A 17,848-nucleotide genomic window follows, 5' to 3' on the forward strand; every position below is an offset into this window, starting at 1 on the left:
TTCTCCTTGTTGAAGGGTTAAAGCCTTCTTTTGGAGATAGTATTTATGGGACAAATCTCTTGAAGTATACATTCTTTCAAGATATTCCCATACTTGATATGCCTTTTTGAACTTTAGAATGTTGGCATTAATTTTGGTCTCAACCGAAGAGAAGAACCATGAGAGAATTTTGTAATTTTTCATTTCCCATTCTTCATGCTTCTTATTGTAATCTTCAAAAGCCTTTTCTCTTTCTTCTCCCTCAAGAACCTTGATCTCCCCTCTCTCAAGGGTAGTAATTTTTTGTTCGGGTTCGGGAATAGTTCCTTGAACATATCCCCAAAGACCCTTTCCTTTTATATGGGCCTCCATATTCCCGGCCCATACATGATAATTCGTTCCATTCAATTTGAAGCCAAGAGAGAAGTGAGAATCCTTTTCGCCCATTAGAGATGATACAAAGAGAAATAAATGCGTACCACAATGCGAAATGAGTCCCTTCTTGATGTAGGAAGCTTCTAAAATATAGGATGAAGAGCTGAATCTTCACTCCAACCACCACAACTTAATGGCACACTTTACGAGGTACTCCAACGAAGAGGAAAAACAAGCACGATCTTCTTTTCCTTTAAGCCTAGCTCTGATACCATGTGAAAATATCTCAAAAATGAGATAAAGTGTGCGATAAGCACACCACCACCAATGTGCACAAATGCACAAGAACACTTAGAAGTTAGAACAAATTTACACAAAGGTACAATAAAGAAACTCAAATGCACAAAGGCATACAAAATATAAAGAATTTTATTGAGAAGAATGGAGAACAAAAGCTCCAAGAAGTGAAGTTTACAAAGGGGGAACTCCCCTATTTATAAGAGTTTAAAGGAGCCTTGGAGGGGCTCCACTAGCTGTTGGAGCCCCTCCAACGGTTAGAATTCTAACCGTTGGAGAGGCTCAACAGCTAGTGTTGAGCCCTCCAAGGTTGACTTTGAGTCAACAAAGAAATAAAGAAAAAAGACAAAAAAAATGGAAAAGAAAAAAGAAAAGAAGAAAAGTAAAAAAAGGAAAAAGAATTACAGCATATTCATAATTATGAATATGCGCAAAATGGAGAGAAATGACTAAAATACCCTTTCGGGTTTTACAAGAAAAAAGAAACATATATATTTACATATATATATAGATAGATACATATACATATATACGTGATGTATATATGTATATGTATCTCTCTTTATATATATATGTAAATATTTACATAAAGAGAGATACATTTTAACATGGACTTACACTTTTCCCCGCCCCGCCCCATCCCCAATCCTTTAAGGGATGACTAAACTAAGGGGACACAGAGCCCCACCTCGCCTCGCCCCCGTTTGAATCGGGGATGGAAGACATGAATCAGGGATGGAGGCTGGGGTGGAGGTTAAAATCCATCCTCGTGTGGGGATGAAGGTTCAGATTTTGAAACGGGGCAGGGGTGGAGACCTTGCCGCCTGCCCCGGTCCACTGCCATCCCTACCTGAGAGGGCCAGATGCGGAGTGGGATCGCCGACAGGGGCTCCATGGAGTTGCAGGGAACAGAGGGGGCGTCAGGCAAAATGAGAGAGAGAGAGAGAGAGCTTCCCCGGTGAGGGGGTCGGAGTGGCCGCGGTGAGGTTGCCTTTGTATGGCTCTGACGGCCTGAAGGGGACGGAGGGGAGAGGGAGGGAGGAGGGCGAACACAGAGAGAAGGGGAGGGTTTCTCGAATGAGAAACCCTACCCCACACGTGCTTTAAATAGGCACCGGGGGGGATGTTAGGGTACCCGGGTCCGGGTCGGATCCGGATCCGACGCGGATCCAGCAAAAGTTTTTTTTTAAGTCGTGGGTTTTACACCCACAGCCCCACACCCAAAATTTTCTAAAGTGCCACATCGCCGCATCCACACCCATATTCTCACCCACATCCGCACACACACCTATGTGACAGCCCTTGTTTGACCTAATTAGGCTTGGTCAGGCTTGAGTAAGAATCATGTTCGGTTTGGGTCAGTCCACTCAGGTCGGATTACATTAGTTTACTAGAACTAGAATAAAAGCTGCATATTTGAATATATAAACTAAAATACCTGTAGTTTATTAGAGATTTTTAAATTTTATAATATTTTTTAGCATATTAATATCTAACAAAATGTATTCTAATTGCATATAATAAAATCATAGATTTTTGTAGAAAATCACATGACTTTTACTGTGTTTGGGATAGATCTGGTTCAGTTCTTGGCATCAGGTTGATTTTGAAGTTTGAACTACCTAAGTAAAATGAGATCCTACCTAATGCTTAAGTGGGTCTACATTTTGAACCGGCACGCAGCTTTAACATGGCCTGGTTCAGGAATGGTTTTTATCAGGTTCACCTGCCTAGTTTATGTGTTGGTGATGTGCCAGCTCTAGCGGTGCATATGCCAACACTTTTCCAGTCATGTATATGAGCTTCGTCATTGCCATTTGAGCCACTGTCAGCTTATATTTCACGATTTTTCAATATGGGGTAGAAATATTCTGTTTCCAATCTTTGTATTTTCTATTTTCATACCGAGGTAATAAAATCTGCTGGTAAGTTTGCTATTATTTGTACCATCTTGTTTTATGTTATTACAATTTAAAGTTCTACTGTTTCAATGACCTTACCTTCTGCTTTATTGTTTGTTGACGTTAATGTGTATCATGGGAGCCTGCATAATTCTACTGTAAAAATGCATCACTAAAATGGATATACACTTAATCCATGCACCATTTACTCTTTAGCAGTTGGTCTAACTAGGAAAGTCAGTTTCGGCGTTACAAAGTCATCAATGTTTTTAGTTTTTTCAGATGATTCTCCTGGAATCTCATTTTCTCCTGATTTATGAATTTGGGATTGAAATTTGGATTGTCGCTGGTGTCTAATTTGCTTGCAAATTACTGTTGATTGGGGAACATATATTTATGAAAATGTCACCATTTTTGTAGTTACTAACTTGATCACTGCAACACGTTCTGCTTTCTTGATCTTGTTAATTATTTGGTCCTGACATTCAATTATGTCTGGTGTCTTTTTTAACCATGGTTGTAAAAGTGCATCTCTTTTATTTGGTTGGTTTATTATCACACTCCATGCAGATTTGCTCAAGGCAATGGATACTATAGATATTTCTGAAGAGGATGAGGAGGCTTTTCTAAAATGTTCATGCCAAAGGTCATCCCTCAGTAAAGTGTGCAGTACAACGATAGAAGAATGTGAGACATTAAGGGATAGTGATATGGATCTCAAGCCTGGTTCCAGCTTAACATCATCTATGGACTGCATAGATCAAGGGGACTCCTCTCTTGTTGCTCGGCCAATGAAAGAGGGTACCGTCAAGGATCTATATCTATCAGATGCATCATCATTCAGCCCTATATTTGATCCAGTAGAGCAGTATGACTGGGAAAAAGACATAGTTTGGGGAAACTCTCCTCCTCGAGGTCAGGAGCATATGGAGAGTTGTACAATCTTTGAGGCTGAATCTGAAACCTTGACCATTACAGATATTGACATTGAACCTGGGCAGAAAATACAAGAGGTGGAACATGGGATGGAGCATTCCTGCACAGTCATTCTGTTTCTGTGGAGCCTTTTGGATCTGGAAAGTCCATAAATAGAATCTCATCCACAACTCAAGAGGGAAGCTATCATCCTCAAATTCTTAGGTTGGAAGTGCGTTCAAATTTAGATGGTTCTTATTCAGAGCTTGGACAGAGAAATGTGAAAGAAGAATCACGGAAAGGAAATGTTGCAAGGCATTTAGTAAAACCCTCCCTGAAAAATTTAGAACTGCTAGAGGGTTCCTGGCTGGACAATATCCTTTGGGAACCACATCAAGCTGTCCCAAAACCAAAGCTCATTCTTGATCTTCAAGATGATCAAATGCTTTTTGAGGTTTTTGATAACAAGGATGGTAGGCATCTTCGTGCCCATGCGGGAGCAATGATAATTACACAACCAGTTAGGTCTGTTTCAGGAGAGTATCCTGAAGCTCATAATCAGGGCAGTCTTTCTGCTGGTCGATTTAATATTTCCAATGATAAATATTACTCCAGCAGGAAAGCCTCTCAGCAATCAAAGACACATGCTAAAAAGCGTGCTGTTCATGGGGTCAAAGTTATGCATTCAGTACCTGCACTGAGGCTGCAGACAATGAAAACTAAGTTGAGCAAGTAAGAACAAGTAGTGCTCCATCTATTTATTGTCCTTTTCAGCATAATTTTCTGGACCACTTTCTTTTGCTCAAACATGTAACTTTTGGTTGGTTAACATTCAGATTGTTAGTAGCTGGATACCATAGTTGTGCTGCTATATTGTCTCAATGCCATCAAGACATTGAGCTGCAAGTTTTGTCTCTTTTTTTTAGATTAAAAATGCGAGCCTATGCAATTTTGCTCTTCTATATTCTCTTTAAAAACTACCTTAAGTTGGCCACTACATTTATGCTTTGCATGAATGCACACACATATACCCACAACTATACCTGAATGTAATGGGCCTTTTGGGACATGGTGACCCTCCAGCAATCAAATTGCCAACAACTACTAACCGACTTGGTAACGTCACATCATCTTTGGGTGACCTAGGTTGAGAAGCTCAGACACCTGTCTCTGTCATTGCTGTTGGTGGAAATGGTTCTCCCTGAATCTGGAGCTTTCAAAGACCAGCTTTGTTAGTCTATTTTTGGCTTGACCTGCTGTTTGAATAGTGGTGACCAGAATATTTCATAATTGAACTAATGTTGAAGGTCCATTTTGTGGCTCCCCATTTTTTAGATAACGTTATTTTTTAAACCTTAGTCATATTCTGATTATCCAGAAAAACCAACTGTTTCAATAGTTATGAACTTAATGTTTTTTGCATTGAAGGAGTGTTGAAGGGCCATTTGCTGGCTCCCCATCCTTCAGATAATGCTATCTTTAGTCCAAATATGATTATCCAAAAAAAAAGTGAAATCAATTCTCATGTAGAGGTCATTGTGTAGTCTTTGCAACTTAAATGCACATCACTGATATGATTAAGAAATTCTTTTGCTAATTTTCCGGCTGTTAGTGGGCTTTTGTTTGTCAGTTCATTTTTTTGGCTTTTTGAAATTGCTGATAGGAAATTGGAAATTAATTGCTAAGAATATCATTTTGAATTGCTATCATGTATTCTCCTTCTTATCTAGTTAAAAAATATATGCTTTTATTGTAACTTTTATTGTGTTCCTGAAAACTGTCAATGACTGAAAATTTTGTTTGGTGCAGCAAAGATATTGCTAATTTTCATAGGCCGAAGGCTTTATGGTTCCCCCACGATAATGGAGTTGCTGCAAAGGAACAGGGAAAGCTTTCTAATCAGGGACCCATCAAAATTATACTGAAAAGTATGGGCGGGAAAGGATGCAAGCTGCAAGTGAATGCCACAGATGCTGTGTCGGTCCTCAAAACAAAAGCATCCAAAAAACTAGGCTAGTAGACTTCCCATGTCTTTTCCAATAAATGTCATCTTGATCCTTGTTGTAGTTGAACCTTTTTGGTACTTTTCTTACTCTTTTATCTCATTTACTATGATGTGTAGTTGTTATATCAGTGTTAATTACATTTTATACTGCTTGATACTTTGTTGCTGCAAACAGATCAGTGCTTTAAATTGTGTATACACCTGGTTTTGTGTTTTCACACTGTAGATGTTACTGTTTAAGCAGAATATGCCAACATTTTTGTGTAGACCAGATAATTCTTTTTTTACTGCAGATTTTAAATCTTCTGAAAGAGTGAAAATATTCTATTCTGGGAAAGAGCTTGAAGATGATAAAACTCTTGCCCAACAAAATGTACGACCAAATTCTGTGCTGCATCTTGTGAGAACAAAGATACATTTATGGCCAAAGGCCCAAAGACTTCCTGGTGAGAACAAGCCTTTACGTCCTCCTGGAGCCTTCAAGAAGAAATCAGAGCTTTCTGTAAAAGTTGGGCATGTATTTTTGATGGAGTAAGTTGCATCACACAGTTTGTGAACCTTGTTTGCTTTAACTTATTGAATAGAGAAGTGTAGAATGAGTATATCCCATTTAACTGCTGGCCGTGGCTTCTTGTCAAAGTATTTGTGTGAACCAACATTAGTGGGCAGCTTGTTTTAAGCTTCTTACCTTCCGTTGCAACTAAACTTTTTAATGGGAACTTCCAATTTGTGTTTACAATAAAAATATATATGATGTTTTTTGTAGTAGACACCATCATACATCTTGGTATTTGTTAACCAGTATTATATATTACTTTTTTGTACATTTTGTCTCTCTCTCTCTCTCATTGTTTTTATTCTTTGACTAGATATTGTGAGGAGCGGCCCTTACTTCTGGGAAATGTTGGAATGGGAGCAAGGCTTTGCTCATATTATCAGAAATTAAATTCTAATGATCAAACCGCTGTTTCATTACGGAATGTAAATCATAGCTTGGGAACCTTGCTTACACTTGAACCAGCTGATAAGTCACCTTTTCTAGGAGATATCAGGCCTGGCTTCTGCCAGTCATGTTTAGAAACAAATATGTATCGCGCTCCTATATTTCCCCATAAGGTGTCCACGATGGATTATTTGTTGGTGCGCTCATCAAAAGGGAAACTTTCTTTAAGACGCATTGATAGACTGCATGTTGTAGGACAGCAGGTGAGCCTTCCACTGAACTTGTATTTTTTCTTATTCATGTAATGGTTAATGGTCTCCATGTATATTCTTAATATTGTTCTTTTCCGATAACCTTTTTTGTTGGAAGCAGCATATTGCATTCATTTTTTCTTTTTGTTTTGTTTTTTGACTTTTCATTATATATATATATATATATATATATATATATATATATATATATATATATATATATATATATAGGTCAACTAAAATATAGGACAGGTTTGACGACTTGGCAAAGATTTTCAGCTCAGCTGGAGTTAGCTTGATCGAGCAGAGGAAATGGAAGTAATCTTGTGGGCTTATGTCATAAACTAGGCCTAGATCTGAAGCCCTGGATGACTTTTCAATCACCCAATGCATTTTTCATCGAAAATACATGATCCGTTGGTTACTAGCAAATGGACCTCGCCGAATGTATTTGGAAGGTTGGATTTGCAGAAACAGCGTTGGAAACGCCTAGATCACACTCATGTTCACATATTTCCAGTTAACATATTCTAGTTGTAACACCCCAAATTGCAAACTTGCGAACCCTTTTCAGAAAAACAGGCGAGAGACTAGAAATATCTTTTTCCTTCAGAGTTTGTTTATGAAATCAGCGGAAGATTTTTCTTTTGTTAAATCAGAAGGCAAGCTGACAACTTTGGGCACGTTAGCTAAAAGAACCAAAACTCACAAAATTCGGTTATTCTAAGGAAAATTCGATATAAACCCATAGCGTCCAGGACGCGAGCTAAGAGCAAGAAGAAGTCTTGAAGCCATCTTGCAATCGGGCCATCGCCCGTAGTGTACCTAATCATCACCTGTACCCATAGAATGGGTTAGTTTCGCGAAAAACTAGTAGGTGCACAAGAGAGACTACAGAAAACTGAATTAAGTACATTTAATTCAGTAGGTTACGCAGTTTAAAGCAGATATGCAGTTAAACAGGTAAGCAATGCAAGCAGGTGAATAGTGCAAACGCGTAAGTAGTACAAGCGAATAAGTAGTGCGAGCGAGTCAGCAGTACAAGCAAGTAAGTAGTACAAATGCGTAAGCAGTTCAAAGCAAGTAAGCAGTGCAACTGACAAACGCAGCATACGATTCAATTGATCGTAGGTTGTGAACCACCACGCAACTAACTTGTTTTCTTTCCTAGAACGAGGTCTCTGCACTGAATCAGTATCAGGACATCGTTTGTCGCCCTCACTACTTCTAACAAACGCTTTGTCCTGAACAACCTTAATTTATTCCCATCTCTCAAAGCCTTACGCAACCAACAGTCACCGATTATGACTCACTAAGGCGTCATACTTTCTTAGAAAAGCCCACCCTTTCGTAGAAGGTCCAAAACATGATCATTAAATCAAATCGCTAACGATCTGATTCTCACATCTGAGTCCTGCATGTAATCATGCTAAAACAGAAAGCCAAAGCTATAAATTTATAACTGGCTATCTCGAACAATCTTAGAAGAGCATCACAGCTCACCATAACTTTTTATGGTAAGCAAAAACACAAGCTCCACATCAGATCGCTCGGTTCAGGAGATATACGACCTGACAAGGAATTACCGCCCTAAACGGTATACCTGGTCTTGGACCATACACTTCCTCACAGGAGTTCACCGTCTTTGCGGCTACCCGTTTGTGGACAGTGTACATCCTCAGAGAGATTCTACTGCTCTAGCCGAATTACCCGATCTCGGAAAAATACAACCTCACAGCGAAACCTTTGGGAAGCCGGTCCCCAACAAATGCCATATCCAATGAAAATCATTGCGATACACGCATCAACGCAAATGACCGCTCTCAGGGTCGATAGCCACTATTACAATCAACAAGATCAAAGTCAGATCACCTGGTCTGGGAAATGTATAACCTCACAAGGAATTTCGCCCTAGATGGTATACCTGGTCTTGGACCATACACTTCCTCACAGGAGTTCACCGTCTTTGCGGCTACCCATTCGTGGACAGTGTACATCCTCACAGAGAATCTACCACTCTAACCGGTTACCTGATCTTGATCATACACGCCCTCGCAGATAATCCTTTGAAGAGACGGTCCTTAACAGACACCCTACTTGGTGATACATGCATCAATACAGTTGACTGTTCCAAACAATTGACCGCTCTTGGGTTAGTAGCCACAATATGGGCACAAGCATGAATATCAGCAATATGCATCGTATCACTCCACACAGAAGCATATAATCCAACACATCATATTATTGCCACAAGGAATATTGCAATTCTCAAATAGGACTTCAAAGCATGTGTAAATGACACACGAGAACGTGCAGATATGGCAACCCAGTTGATTTTATAGACGAAGAGTAACTAACTCTACCCATCAGCCAAACTAAACAACTGAATAAGACAAGCACTCATAACAATGCTCGTAAAACATACAATTATCATAAAATGGTTCAGTCCATCAAGTAATTAAATTAATCGTAAGGCATAAACCATTGCATCGCAAGCCATTCATAAGCTATACACGATAAGCAATCATACGACAACAGTTATATCACAATATGTAAGCAACTTATAAGACAAGTGGCCACATCAATCCTGGTTGGCACCAGTTCGTAGATTACGAGCTGTATGCAATCACATCAACCATAAGAGATGCAAGCCAACAAGTGTTACGCTACAATAAGCACCAAACAGTTTGACCAAGGGGTAAAGCAAGTCACATGCTAATATGTAGCAACTGACATAATGCTATTATTATAAGCATTTAACTAGTGTGAGAAGCTCCTTATTACTCCGCAAAGAGCTGCGTAAGCAGTTTAACCAACTAGAGTAACGCCTTGACAGGCGTGCACAACTCAACGAGTAACATACTGAACTACCGAGCAAGCAAGCAAACGACCAGTGTGAACAAACTTTATGTTTCAATATTACTGGCCTGCGGGTACGCGCAGGTAAAACGTAGAAACAACGGAGACTAGTTCGGGCGTCTGTTATTCTGTGTATTTTCAATAACCCGAATAGCTAGTTGAGTCCATTTCTAAAGGGTCGGCTTTTGCCGAGAGAGGATTCCCCAAATGAGGCAGTGCCACGGATGTATCTAACTTCTGCAGAAGTGTTGAGCTAACTAATGTAGCCCCTTTCCCCTTAACTCCAATGACTGGGGAGGCCGAATCATTGCCCGTGGGGTGGTTGTTAACAACCTGTCCATTGAAATTTTGTACCGCTCTGTCCTCTCCCTTGACAGAACAACTAGAAGTGAATGAGTGTGTTAGGGGTTGCTTAACTAACGACCCATCCTATGTTGTGGTCTTTAAACCACTCGAGCATCTTGCTTGTAAAGGCGAATGTGAGGCCATTTATGTGATTACAGCATTGTGCATTTAGCACTGTTCGAGGTCGCACGACCGTCTCATCCGATCATCGCAGTACTAGACGTGTCGTGCACGACTACAAGTACTCTCGGATGAAGGGGGTATAGCTCCTCAATAGAAGCCTCAAACAGGAGTGTTTCACAAAGATGTAAAATTTATCAACTTTACTTTATCTTTTGAAACAACAGTACCTTGTGTTAACATTATGCATGTGATTATCTCGAATCACATCCGCTATCGGAGTATCTACATGTCTCGCATGACTCGATACCGTCCTCCATAGACGGGATACGGGTTTCTCAACAAAACACCCGCTAAGAAGTTCGCTCGAACCCTCAATTCGGGATCACTTGAGATATGCCAAAAAGGCGAGCAGAACCAACCAATCACATCCTTCCAAATGCTTCGATTTGGGGCAGTCTTTGATGCTTTTGCGCAACTCCCTAAAATCTCAAGTCGACTCTGCAGGACTGCGCACACGAAGAGCCAGGATCCTTGCGAGGTATCCCTCTCCTTAAACGGAGGTGTATCGCCAGCTTCCAACTGAACTCTTGTCGCAAGAGTGAGTGATAGATGTCTCTTGCATCCTCCACGAGGATGCCTCAAACGCGTATGCAATGAGCGAAAACCTGTGTGTCATCTACAATAGCAAGGCAGTAACAACACATGCAAAAGCAGGAGCCTGGCGCAAAGCGCGACGACAAAGTCAAGACTGTAACCAAGAGTACAACGCAAAACCTTTGCGCGATGCGCGATGACAAAGTAAAGACTGTAAGCAGGAGTGTAACGCAGAACCTTTGGGCGATGCGCGACGACAAAGTAAAGACCGTAAGCAGGAGTGCAACGCAAAACCTTTGCGCGATGCGCGACGGCAAAGTAAAGACCGTAAGCAGGAGTGCAACGCAGGACCTTTGCGCGATGCGTGACGGCAAAGTAAAGACCGTAAGTAGGAGTGCAACACAAAACCTTTGCGCGATGCGCGACGACAAAGTAAAGGACAAGGATCGCGAAACCGCATCCTTGAGTTAAATGCGTACTCGTATAAATATATATATATTTATTTATTTAATGGTCTCTTTTTAGTTAATTGAACTTAATTCAATTGTCCAAGTCTTTCGTGCAATCTTTCTCTACCTTGAGGGGTGACGGTCCTCGTATGCGAGCGGCGTAGGTAAGCACAAGCCCAAGCCATGAAGGGCGAGCATGATCCATCGTTCAACCTGTGATACTAAAAAGGTTAGCATGCCAAAATACAAATAAGAAGTGGGTCCGGTAGGACCTGCAGCAGTACCGGACCCCGATACGAGGTTAGGCAGGGAGCTCAACTCCCTGCAGAATGCAGAAGAGCAACATAGGCAGCAAGATCAAGGCAGAGGGGCGAAACCCCCTACCGAAAAACAAACAAGGTGCAGGGGCAACGGTCCCCGCCAACCTTGGAGAAATGTGAGGCAGGGTCCAATGACCCTTACTGCCGAAGAACAGATGCAGGCGACAAGGGGCGTCACCCCTATCGACAAAGGACAGGCCGGGCTCCAGCCCCTGCCGACCGACAAGAAATGACAGGCAGGGGATTTAGCCCTTGCCGATCCAAAAGTTTCAGGCGACAGGGGTGATGCCCCTGTCGTCCTGCCAAAAGGCGATAGGTAGGGGCCACAGCCCCTACCGGCCAAAGGTAACAGAGAGAGAGTGAGGGGTAGGGGCTGGAAATCCTTGCCAGTCGATCAACAACAGGCGGCAGGGGGGCATCACCCCCTGCCAACCAGTCGGACACAGGCGACAGGAGGCATCACCCCTGCCAGCCTGCCGACTGAAAAGGAAGAGAGAAGAAGAAGACGATGGTGCGGGGAGGGGGCTCGACCCCTCCCCTGACCAAAGGAGGCAGCAGGGAGGGCTCGACCCTCCCCTGCCGTCATGAGACGCAGGGAGCAGGGAGGAGGGGCTCGACCCCTCCCCTGACGTAACAGAAGCAGGGAGGGGTTGTGCCCCTCCCCTGCCGTGACAGAGGGAACAGAGAGGAGGGGGGGAGAGCCCCTCCTCTGCCGTAACAGGAGGCAGGGAGGAGGGCTCGGCCCCTCCCCTGCCGTGATAGAGGAAACAAAGAGGAGGGGGGCGAGCCCCTCCTCTGCCGTAACAGGAGGCAAGGAGGAGGGGCTCGACCCCTCCCCTGCCGTAACCGGAAGCAGGGAGGGGTCGTGCCCCTCCTTTGCCGGAAGAACCACGAAGAGGCAGGGGCTCTGCCCCTGCTGAGAAATCCACAAAAGACAAGGGGGCGGAAGCCCCTGCCGAAAAGGTGGGCCGACATAGGGAGCTCCGCTCCCTGTCGGCAAAACAAGAGGGACAGGGGGAGCGGAGCCCCATGCCGACAAAAAGAAAGGAAAAGGAGAAGTGGAGAAGGGGAAACGAAGTAGAAGAAAGACGAAGGAAGAGGAGCGTACCTGGAGAGTCGCTGGAGCGAAAGGCGGTGGCGGTGGGTCGCCGGTGCCTTCGCAGCAGCGAGAGGGAAGGAGATGGTGGTGGTCGGCGGCTTCAGTCGTCTGTGACTGTGGTCGTCGACCACTGCGGAGGACGAGAGGAGAGCGAGCGGGTGATCGAGGGGGAGAGCCAACGAGGTTGTCGCCGATGGCAGCCGTCGATGGTCGCCAGTGGCTGCCAGGGAAACGAGGTTGTCGATTGAGGCCACCGGACTGAAGGTGGTTGTCGGCGATCGATGGCGGTGCTCGGCAACACAGAGAGTGATGGGAGTCGGAAGAGACGAGAGAGTCGGGGTGGAAGGGGGTTTTGAGAGCCTCCCCTCCCCTTCGGCCTTGTCTTTTAAATGTGGAACAAAGGCGGTGCCTCAGTTGGGTCCGGGTCGGGTCCGGATCCGGATCCGGATCCGACCCGAATCCAAGCTATTTTTTTTCGTTTATTACACTAGTGACCCTTTTTTACTATATTCATGTTTTAAAGTTGACTGAATATTTATAAAACACCTTTCTGTTTTCATGGATTGTGAGCCTTTGCTTTTTCACTTTCTCGAAAATGAAATCTTGTTGTGTATCAAACATGATAAAACCTTCTATCATATTAAAGCGTCCATGTTAAACACATCTATATGGTTATATTTACCATTTGGTGGCTAGATGCACACAAACAAGAGTGTGTACCATCGTACGGTATCTTGGTATAAAACCATGATATATTTTCCCACATATATAAAATTGGATCTTGGATTGTCAGAACTTGCCTCAGGGTTCATGCTTTGCTGTTCACACATGAGGAAAAGATGGAAGCAAAGAAAATTGAGGATGGGAGAGAAACTGTAGGTTGCGATCTCTCTCTTACATCATGCCCAGTATATATATATATATATATATATATATATATATATATATATATATATATATATATTTCTGTTGTGCAAAAATGCTCCTGGTACAACACAACAATATATTACATACCCTTAAAGGGTAAATGACACAAATACCCTTCAACACCCATATATCAACTTTTCTAACATGCTCCCTTAAAGTGTACATGGGTTATTCACAACCATGGAGTTTGCCTTTAAGTTCCCAATGTCTATCATGGGAGAGCTGTTTAGTAAATAGGTTTGCAACTTGCTAATCTCCTTTGATAAAAAGGGGCTGAATCTCTTTGCTCCACTTTTTCCCTCATGAAGTGCTGGTCGAGTTCTACGTATTTCATCTTTCTACCCTGGATTGGATTCGTCGTAATTGCAACTGCACTTTTATTAATGATTTACTGATGGGTTGTAGTAACACGGTAAGTACTAAGTAGGTAGTGAATCCATAGTATCTCTAATGTCACTGCTTCCATAGATTGATAGTCGATTTCAATACTAGGTTTTGCCACAGTATACTGCTCTTGACTTGACCATGAAACAAGATGGTGTTCAAGAAATACTCCATATCCCACAACTGAATGTCTTATCACGGGATCTGCCCAATCCTTAGTTGTCAAAGGCGGTGCCTAGCCCACCTAGCTGCAGCCCCACCGCCTGAGCTTTTGGGTTTGAGCAGTGGGGCTCTTTTTTACCGCCTAGGCTGTTACTCACTCTCTATGTTTGCTCTATGCATCCCTCTCTTGGTTTTCTTCTTCTTCTCTTCCCCACCCCTTTTTTTCTTTTTTCCTTCTTCTTCCCTTTTCTTTTTCCTTTTTTTCCATGGTTTATGCTTGTCAGTTATATATATATATATATATATATATATATATATATATATATATATATATATATATATATATATATATATATAACCATAGTTGGCAAACCCGGTGAGTCGATGCAGAAATCACCCGAGTCGACCCGGATTGGACCCCAACTGGGTCGCGATTCAGGACTGCCGATCCAACCCATTAAATAAAAATTTTTATTATGTATTTTATTATTTTAATGCATAATTCTTATTATAAAGTCACTTGTTATAAAGAATCTAATATTGTTCAATGAAAAAAGTTAATAATCATGTATAATTATATGTTTTTGCAACTTATCTATTGACATATTAGCTTAAAGTTTAGTTATTTTCACGTCTTATTCATGTGATTACACTATAGAATATAGAGTCCTAACTCGTCTGAGTCATCGTGTCAACCCGCTAACTCAGTGACCCAGTAGGGGTCCGATCCGAGCCCGAGTCATGAGTTTGCCAACTATGTATATAACTGATAATTTTGTGTTTCAGTTATATATTATATATAAATATATTATATATTTGTTAGTTTTGGATCATGGATCCGACCCGCACCACATTCTAAGGATCCATCTTGGGATGTGTGGGCGGTGGCATGTTTGTAATTTATTTTTATTACTTGTGTAATGTTATACCCTGTACAACACTTATAAATAATAAGTGAAAAGGGAAAACCCTATTGTCGCCGACTCCTCTCCTCTCTCTATTCTCTCTTTACCTCACCTTATCTCCTGCAGGTTGATCTTTCTGACATGGTATCAGAGCACAGGCGCGGAAATCAATCATCTAGAAGACCTATAAGGACCAGTACGTGCTTCTAAAGGACGTAGGATTTTTTTCTTTCTCTTTTCCTTAATCCTATTTCACGTCATTCTAGTTTCTCTTTCAATTCTTTTTATTTTTAATATTTTTTCTGGTACGCACGTCCTAATATTATATTCCAGTCTGCCGAGTCTTTGATTTTCTCCCCAAAAATATTTTTGTCCAATATTTTTCTGGTTCGCACGTTACTATTCCTCTGTGTGACGAAGGCATTGATACTATTTTCAGCACACAGCATTGCTATTTTTCTCTCAATATATTTTTGTTCAACATTTTTCTGGTTCGCACGTCACTACTCCTCTGTGTGACGAAGGCACTGATACTATTTTCAGCACACAGCATTGTTGTTTTTCCCTTAATACACTGTCAGTACAGTCGGCATTCTATTTTGGTGTCATCCCATTCCTATTTCCTATCTGTTATTGCATCTCATTCTTCATATAATTCATGGATTCCAAGTTGAACCCTAGTTTTCTTACTCACCTCATGACCCACAAGTTATCCCATGATAACTACTTTGGAAGCGTCAAATTGTGCCTTTTATTCACAGTCATGGTGTTTATGGGCATCTAGATGGGCGATCACCCGCCCCACCTACACATATCATGCAAGAAATAACAGGTGAAGATGGGAAGGTGAGTCAACTTCGAACCACCAATCCTGCTTATGACATATGGGTACAACGGGATCAGACATTAGTTGCTTACATAACTTCCACACTTTCTGATCGTGTTTTACAAACTATTTCTGATGATCAATCTGCTGCCGAGTTGTGGAATGGACTAGCTCATTCCTTTTCTCAGGTTTTCGAATCTCGGGCTTTGCAACTCAAGTGGCAATTCCAATCCATGCGAAAAGGAAACAAATCTATTACAGAGTTCATGGGGGATGTCAGGGTGATTACAGATCAGTTAGCTGCCATTGGAAGTTCTGTATCAGATATGGTACAACAGGTATTAGGTAGCCTTGGACCTGAATATTGCATGTTTTGCACGACACTCCAGGTTGTCTCAGTTCTTCCATGTTTTGATGATTTTCAATCTAAGCTTTTGCAATATGAGGTCAGTTTAAATCAGGAACACGCGTCAGATGATGCTCATCCTGTGATGATGGCACATACGCCTATTCAAACAGGAGTCTTATTTACTCCTCCTCGTCCCAATGGAACACCTATAAACAAAGGAGGATTACTACCTACACCAGGTGGAGGAGGCATTGGCTCAGGCAGTGTACCACGAGGGAGACGTGTTCCTACTTGTTTTCTATGCAATAAGCGGGGACATGTTAAAGCAAATTGCTGGTACAATCCTCAGAACCAGAACAAAACAGGGAGGCCAGGGCAGAAGGCAACTCAGACGTTTGCACGCACTCCTCAGGGACAGGTTCTTCCACAGGACGTACAAAATATCCTTATGACTACTTTCAATCAGATGAACTTGCGCCAAAATGATAAAGGTATATGGTATATTGATTCAGGGGCAGCAACACATGTTACTTCTGATGCAGGTAAATTTTCTCACTTGACTCCTTACACTGGAAATGACACTATAGTCATAGGAGATGGATCTCACCACCCCATCTCTCACACTGGAAATGTCTTCCTTTCTTTGCCTGAATCTCAATTACCCTTGTCAAATGTCTTACTCACACCTGCTATTCAAAAGAATATTCTATCTGTGTCAAAATTAGTTGATGAAACAAATTCTTCCGTTGAATTTACTCCTTCTTCTGTTTATCTTAAGGATCTTCACACCAAGAAGACGCTCGCTAAAGGTGAACGGCGCGGGAACATGTACATCTTTGAAGAATCTCATGTGCCTTTGAAGACGTCGTCTTCCGTAGCCGCGGCTTTTTCAACTTCTTCCTTTCCAACATTTTTTAGTCGATCTACAGATCATAGTTCTTCATCTAGAGTCTTGAAACTTAATAAGCCAGACTTATAATACTGCTGAAGTTATCCATTACATTGCCAATGCTGAAATTCCCTGCATTTCATACCAGGTTGATAGGTTTATATGGTTACCAGATCCTCACGGTTACCTTTCTACTGCGTCGGCCTGCGCAGCTATTCGAATTCCCTCCCCAACAATTCCCCAACAACATCTCTTGAATAACATTTGGAAAGTTGGGGCACCTTTGAAAGCTTCTTTTCTACTTCTCCGAGTCATACACAACTGGCTGCCACTTGATGCCAATGTCCAACGGCTGGGCATCCAACTTGCTTCCAAGTGTGTTTGCTGCTCCCAACCTGGCTGGCACTGAAAGCGCTAATCATCTATTTCTTCAAGGCTCATGGGCAACACAATTGTGGTCTCATTACCAGTCAATCTTTAACATTGAGATTGATACCAGCTCCGTTTTGTCTTGCCTCCAATCATGGCTAACGAGACCTATTAGCTCGGCTGTGGGATACTTACAACGGCTTGTGCCTATCCTTGTCTGCTATGAGATATGGAGAACACGTAATGATTCAAACTTTCAGAACTTTAAGTTCCATTGCCCGTCTGCTATTCGGAGAATCAACAAACTGTGTCGATGGATTGTGATGGATCGTCAATTCAAGAGTATGACAGCCGCTGATAATCACATCCTCTCATACTTTGCCATACCGCCATGTGCTTCTCTAGAACCACGGGTGACCTTAGTTCGCTGGATGTTACCACCCCACCCCATTGTATGTACAAGTGAAACACCGACTGGGCCTCTCGAGGGAACCCGGGACAATCCGGTGGAGGTGGTGTTCTTAGAAATCACGCAGGCGATCTTCTTTTTGCATATGCAACACCTTATGGTCATGTTAATAG

The 17,848-nt window shown here is 42.2% G+C and overlaps 2 protein-coding genes across 3 annotated transcripts in view; both read left to right on the top strand.

The window, feature by feature from the left end:
- The window catches only part of LOC149831530 (transcription initiation factor TFIID subunit 1-like), a 94,102-nt gene extending 90,376 nt beyond the window's left edge, over window positions 1-3,726 (top strand). For both annotated transcript variants that reach the window (XM_090013945.1, XM_090013946.1), the window contains exon 9: window positions 3,123-3,726. In XM_090013945.1, coding sequence (XP_089870071.1) covers window positions 3,123-3,640 — 518 coding nt within the window. In that variant the 3' untranslated portion in view covers window positions 3,641-3,726. The remainder of the gene's footprint in view (window positions 1-3,122) is intronic.
- Window positions 3,727-5,698: 1,972 nt separating this feature from the next.
- LOC149831531 (transcription initiation factor TFIID subunit 1-like) overlaps window positions 5,699-17,848 on the top strand; it is a 69,812-nt gene continuing 57,662 nt past the window's right edge. The window contains exons 1-2 of the mRNA XM_090013035.1: window positions 5,699-6,003; window positions 6,342-6,678. Of these exons, the coding sequence (XP_089869161.1) occupies window positions 5,699-6,003; window positions 6,342-6,678 (642 nt within the window). The remainder of the gene's footprint in view (window positions 6,004-6,341; window positions 6,679-17,848) is intronic.

The sequence above is a fragment of the Nuphar pumila genome, chromosome 7 (genome assembly GCF_984573655.1).
Source record: "Nuphar pumila chromosome 7, dmNupPumi1.hap1.1, whole genome shotgun sequence".
In the NCBI taxonomy this organism is placed as follows: Eukaryota; Viridiplantae; Streptophyta; class Magnoliopsida; order Nymphaeales; family Nymphaeaceae; genus Nuphar; species Nuphar pumila.